Below are 5906 nucleotides of genomic sequence, written 5' to 3'. Positions count from 1 at the left end.
CCGCCTCATCGAGCGAGAAGCCCGAGGCGCCTCAGGACTTGGGGGCGCCGGTGCAGCAGAGTAGCCTGGCCCTGAGCCTCGAGCTGCAGGCCGCGAGGGCCGCAGCCGGGGGCCAGTTTGATGCCGCGAAGGCCGTGGAAGAACAGCTGAGAAAGTCATTTCAGACCCGCTGCGGCCTGGAGGAGAGCGTGACCGAGGGTGAGGGGGGCAGGCGGCCGGCCGGGCGCGGGAGCGGGGGTGCGCGGCGCCGCTCACCTCCGCCCCTCATGCGGTCTCAGGGCTGAACGTGCCGCGCTCCAAGCGGCTCTTCCGAGATCTGGTGAGTCTGCAGGTGCCGGAGGAACAGGTTCTGAACGCCGCGCTGAGGGAGAAACTGGCGCTCCTGCCGCCGCAGGCCCGAGCCCCACCTCCAAAGGTGAGGCACCTGGGCTGTCTCCCCTACCACCCCCCCCCCCCCCCACTCCACTCCCCGCCCCCAAAGGCCAGGGATTCAGTTCCCCTTTCCGAGTACAACCTTGTTTGTGCTCCAACAGGAGCCACCTGGCCCAGGGCCAGACATGACCATATTGTGTGATCCGGAAACATTATTTTATGAATCTCCACACCTGACCCTGGAAGGTCTGCCCCCGCTCCGGCTTCAACTCCGGCCCCGTCCTTCAGAAGATACCTTCCTTATGCATCGGACACTGAGGCGATGGGAGGCGTAGACCGGGGGTCTCCCTGGATTGCTAGTTCGTATTTTTTGGTGTTGAAACTATTTATCAGAATAAAGTGGTTTTGCTAATAAATGGGACTCTTTTTGGGAGCCTTAACATGGGGTCAAGACTCAGGTTGGAAGCGGTCAGAAAGTCGTTTTGGTCCCCTTTTAAAGAAACTTGGTAGTGATGAGAAGCAGAGCAGGCAGGTTCTTGCTAAGTCGTGTCCAACTCTGGTCCTAAAAGTGCCTTCCCCTGGTTCCACTTCAACTCCATGGTTAACTCTTCCAAAGTCAGCCTGTGCCCAAAGCTTCCACAAAACAAATTTTGTCAGTGGGTTTTTTGGGGGAAGGTAGATGGCTTCTTCAAAATTCACATTATATTCCCTTTTCCTGGCTTAGGGTTTTCTCTATACTCATGTGTAAATAGCAACCCACTCCAGTCGCCTTGCCTGAAAAATCTCAAGAACAGAGGAGCCTGGTGGGCTAGTCCGTAGGGTAGCAAAGAGTGGGACACAACTGAACACATGTAGAGAGGGCTCACTGGCATTCAACAATCTTCCCAACCACTGAAAAAAACACCTGTTCTCTTCTTTAAGACTGTAGTTTGGGCAGAGAGGAAGCACAGGTTCTGCCAGGAGCCACCATCTTTGCCCCCTCAAACTACAGTGTGCCAAACACAGGTGTGGGGGCCGCTGCCCTAAACATCAAGTTTATTGTGCTGTTCTCACATTCTGAACCCAACCACCTCTCCCAGTGGGGGACAGCAGAGGGAAGGATTTTCACAGTACCTGCACGCCTCCCCACCAACATCCCCCTCTTAATCCTCAGCCCATGTATTGGTGGTCTGTTGAAACGCAGCTCAGGACAAGGGCCGAGGAGAAATGAGTCTCTCTCCTTGGGAGAACAGCAGGAAGAGGCCAGAGAACTTGATACCCGCCACCTCCCATGCCCTAGGAGAACAGAGGGCAGCAAACAGTCCATGCCATCCAGCCCAGTGGGCTGAGGGAGAGGAAGATGATGGTTCCAGCACAGCTGGGCTTGCTGCTTAGGTGCCAGAGGTGTAGGGAAGAGGCTGGGGCTGCAACACAGGAAAAGCTTTCTCTGCAGATCCAGGAGAGGAAACTGTTTTTGGAGCCAGAAAGGAAAGACCTGGAGATACTTTCCTCTCCCCCTAGGTCCTTTGGAGCAGCAGGCAGCTTCTTCACACTTTCTGTTCAGGGGGCCACTTAGTGGCTGGGGGACTGGGCCTTGTGGAACAGGTACACAGGACGCTGGAAACCTGAGGGAAGAGTGTGCACTCAGTAGGGGCTGGCAGGGCCTCCAGACCCCAACACTGGTCTGCACCCTGCACCAGCACCGGCCTCCTTTCCTCCCTGGTCAAAAGAAGCCAGCCTTACCTCTGGAGGTGTTGTTGGGTGTGGCCACGAGCTCATAGCTGGAGAAGCCCACCTCTGGGGATGTCAGGTAGGAACTGAACTGCTCTGGCTTCAGCTGAATTCGAAAGTAGTTCTTGTAGATTCTTTCCTAGGGAGAAAGGTAAGGGATCACTTCAGCTTATTGCCTTCTTGGCTGGTGAAGGCAGGCCCACCCGGCGGGGCCTTTTCACCTTCTTCAAAAAGTCTCTCTGCTTCTTTGAGGTCTTCTTTGCCTCAACTAAAGGAAGGACTACCCCACTTTCCACAGAAACCCCCACTCACTGTGAGAGTCTTTCTCCGGCCGTAGGAAGACCAAGGCTGGGGCTCTAGGACTAGGATGCCCCCAGGACGTAGGTGCCGATAAATCCGGCGAAACATGCGCTTCAGCCCCTCGTCTCCCCAGTTGAGATGCACCCACTTGGTGAGGCTGAGGCAGAGCACCACATCATACTCGGGTTTCTGGGCCTCCACCAGTTCGTCTCGATCCAGCACATAGTTACCCTGAGGGCGAGAATCGGGGGTGAGGACAACAGAGGTGAAAAAGAACCACCGCCCCTTCTCAACCCACTGCGCAGCCTCACTTGAGTCCTTGGCCAGGCTTCTCCGACACTCCTCAAAACAACTCCCAAATGGTGCCTGCCCTCTTTGAGTCTCATTTTCTTGCTCTGTATTGGTGTTAAGCCAATCAAACATAGAGCTTGAGTAATTTTAAATTGAGCAAATTATCCACAAGGCAATCAAAGCTAAGTTCAAATTGCAGAGAAAGAATGCTGGGGTTCTCCGAGGATCCTGTCCAGTACTTATTCCCCACAGGCATTTAAGGTGAGAGATTCAATGTTCTGCAAAGGGGCCCAACTCATGTTGAAAGGGAGACCTGTGGGTTCCTTCCCTAGGTGGGACTATCAAAGTTTCAGGCCTATTCCTTTTTTCCAGAGAAATGAAGACCTCCATCTCTCAGGAGACCTAGATGATTAGCTCACTACCACCCCTCTGCAAAGTCCATTCTTCTGGGTGTAACTGAACACACTGCCAACTATTCCTGTAGGTGGACTAACTGAAGTATTGGGGACTGATGTGCAGTCAGGGCACAGATCCTTACGACTTGGTACTCTCCTGCACAGTTCCCCATCCCACCATCTAGGGTCAGTGTGGTGGTGATCTAAGACCAAGTCGCTTGGGTTCCTGGCCACTGACAATCAACTGTGTGTGTAACGCAAATGAGGTCCCTATCAAAGGGCAGGACATAATTAGCCAGCCACTAGCCTAATCCTCCTCCCCATCCCAAGACATTGAATGTCTGACACCCATCCCTTCAGGCACCTACAGAAGCCTGGAAGACAAGTTTTCATCTGGACCACATCCCCCAGTGAGTATGAGCAGCAGCCTCCAAAGGAAAGTGGATGGGTCTAGATTACAATACTGTCCAGGAGCAGAGCAAAAGGAAGCTGCCTCTATCCTGGGGCTTGTCATGAGCAAGGACTCCAGGTACAGCCCCTGCCTTTCCAGGTTATAGAAGGGCAGATACAACCAAAATGGAATCAATGGCAGATTCAGACCACTCTCTTGAGGACCTGGCTTCTCCAGGGAGGGGTGCATGCATAGGAACCCTCTGGGTCATAACCCTGCTGGCCATGTTCTCATTCTCTCTCATCTTCATGCCTGACCCCTATCCCAGGAGCTTGGGGACCCTCTTACCGTGACGAAGACAACGTTGTTGGGGAAGACCGCTGTGTCAGCTCCATCCAACGGCACTTGGGGTGCAGCAATGGGACCACGGCTAGCTGTCAGCGAGGCTGGGAAGTAGCTCCTTTTTCGGATGGCTGTGGTCCCCTCCTCACTCTCTGCTCCTGGGCTCCCCTCAGAAGTCTGGGGTGGCAGACGCAGCTCTTCAGATAGGTAGTGTCGGATGTTCTGGCGGGCTGAGTGGATGAGCTGGGCATCGATATCCAGGCCCACCATGCGGGATGGGCCCCACTTACAGGCAATGCTCAGGGTCAGGTGGCCCACATTGCAGCCCAGATCGAGGACGTCCCGACCCCGAAACCACTCAGGCTTCAATACCCGAAGGCGCCCATCCTCACAGGAAGGATTGCGGTACCCATAGTACTTGCAGTAATTCCCATACTGGAACTTGCACTGTTGCTTTTTGAAGGTTGCAGCAGGTAGTGGCTGGAGGTGGTGACGGCCCCCCCCACTCCCTCGGCCTTTTTCCTTGGAACCCTGGCCTCCACCCCGAGCCCCTGCCTCTGACTTGCTGGAAGTCCTGCGTCGTTTGCGATGTCGTGAGGAGGAAGACGGGGGTGCAGAGGTAACTGAGGCAGCTGGAGGGGCTGAAAGGGAGCCTGAGGGACCCTGGAGGGCAGATGGAAGGGGAGACACGACCTCATCCCTGCAGTTGATGGCTGTGTTGAGTTCATAGGGTTGGGGGGCGTCCCGGTTCTGGCCCCCATGCTGCTGCGTGGTGCCCTCCCCGTGGAGTGAGGAAGTGAGGGGGGTTGTGGGCAGCGCGGAGTGGCTATCATTCCCTCCCGCTGCCTGCTGCTGCTGGTGGTGGTGCTGTCCCCGGTGTCTATGCCGCTTCCGACCAGTCTTGAGTGGCGAAGCAAGGACAACTTGGGCCTCATCAGTGCACGTATTGAGACTGAGAGGGTCTGTAATATCTTTGGGGATGAGGATCTCCACTGGATCTCGCCCCTTGGCCGGAAGCGGGGATGACTTAGGGGTCTCCGCATTGAGTGCACGGCTCACTTCCTCATCCAGGAGACTATTCAGGTTCAGGGGATCAAAGATATTGCCCCCCAGGAGGAAGTTGGAGGGTAAGACAGAGTCACAGTCCGAATTAACCCGCCTGCGTCTCTTGAAGGCCGGATGTTTGAAGCCTCCACCACCTCCCCCTACATGACAGCTATTTCTCCTCTTGCCCCCACCTCCCCCTGGGGGCCGGTGGGGCTGATAGCCATTCCGGGGTCGAGGAGGAGCAGGGGGGCCCAGTTCTGTTCCGCCTCCTCCCCGTCGCTCCTCCCCCACGTCCGGGGGAGCGGCTCGCCCGTGCGGATCCGACAAGCAGGCCTCCCCGTGTGACTGCGCCTGGGGGCCGCCCCCTCGTTGCTGCTGCTGCGACTGACCGCCTCGAGGGGTGGATGCAGCCCCGGGGCTCTCCTTGCAGGCCCCAGAGGCCGGGGATCCCGCCGAGTGAGCGCGCGGGCCCGGCGCACGCTGCGTCCCGCCGCGGAGCTCCCCGGAGGCGGCCTCTCGGTGCGGTTGCACCGTGGGGCCGCCCCTCCGCCCGACTCATCTTTGAGCGGCGGCGGTGGGGCCGGCACCAGAAACGGCTCTTTCTCCGCCGCCATCTCGATCATTTCCTCCCCTTATTCCGTTCCAGTCGAGGGCAACCAGGGGGGCACCGGGGGCTTAACCCCCCTTCCTAGACCACGCTCCCTTCCCCCCCTCCTTCCCCGAGTGCGCGCGCAGTGCTGCTCGTCTCCCCTGGTCTCGTGCCCAAGCGCCTCCCCGGAAAGCTCGCCCCACTCGCCCGCGAGACCAAAACAAGATGCCCGCGAGACCCGAACAACTCGAGGACTCAACCGCGCGTGCGCCGACCCCTTTCTCCTCCACCACTACCGCTCCGGCGCGAGCGCGCACGGCTGGGGCGCGTTCCTCTCTCCCGAGAATCACGCATGCGCACTCTGCCACCACCCTGATTGCGCGCGCATCGGAGTACGAACCAACTTAACGGCTCCGGGAGTTTAAATATAGCCCTTCTCAGCCCGCCCCCCACCCCCAGAAGCCCACCA

General features: G+C 57.5%; 2 protein-coding genes across 2 annotated transcripts in view; one reads left to right on the top strand and one right to left on the bottom strand.

The window, feature by feature from the left end:
* Positions 1 to 788, top strand: part of PPP1R35 (protein phosphatase 1, regulatory subunit 35) — a 1758-nt gene extending 970 nt beyond the window's left edge. The window contains exons 2-4 of the mRNA XM_010837925.1: positions 1 to 198; positions 279 to 415; positions 534 to 788. Of these exons, the coding sequence (XP_010836227.1) occupies positions 1 to 198; positions 279 to 415; positions 534 to 707 (509 nt within the window). The 3' untranslated portion in view covers positions 708 to 788. The remainder of the gene's footprint in view (positions 199 to 278; positions 416 to 533) is intronic.
* A 590-nt stretch (positions 789 to 1378) lies between these two features.
* Positions 1379 to 5900, bottom strand: MEPCE (methylphosphate capping enzyme). Its single transcript, XM_010837891.1, is given in 5 exon segments — positions 1379 to 1976; positions 2095 to 2221; positions 2395 to 2613; positions 3808 to 5393; positions 5396 to 5900. Coding segments are annotated over 5 exon segments (2061 nt in total). The 5' UTR covers positions 5472 to 5900; the 3' UTR covers positions 1379 to 1923.
* Between the last annotated feature and the right edge of the window lie 6 nt (positions 5901 to 5906).

This window comes from Bison bison, unplaced genomic scaffold (genome assembly GCF_000754665.1).
Source record: "Bison bison bison isolate TAMUID 2011002044 unplaced genomic scaffold, Bison_UMD1.0 scf7180017864085, whole genome shotgun sequence".
Lineage (NCBI taxonomy): Eukaryota > Metazoa > Chordata > Mammalia > Artiodactyla > Bovidae > Bison > Bison bison.
Note: the sequence above shows the minus strand (reverse complement) of the source record. Positions and strands in the feature narration are given on the sequence as shown.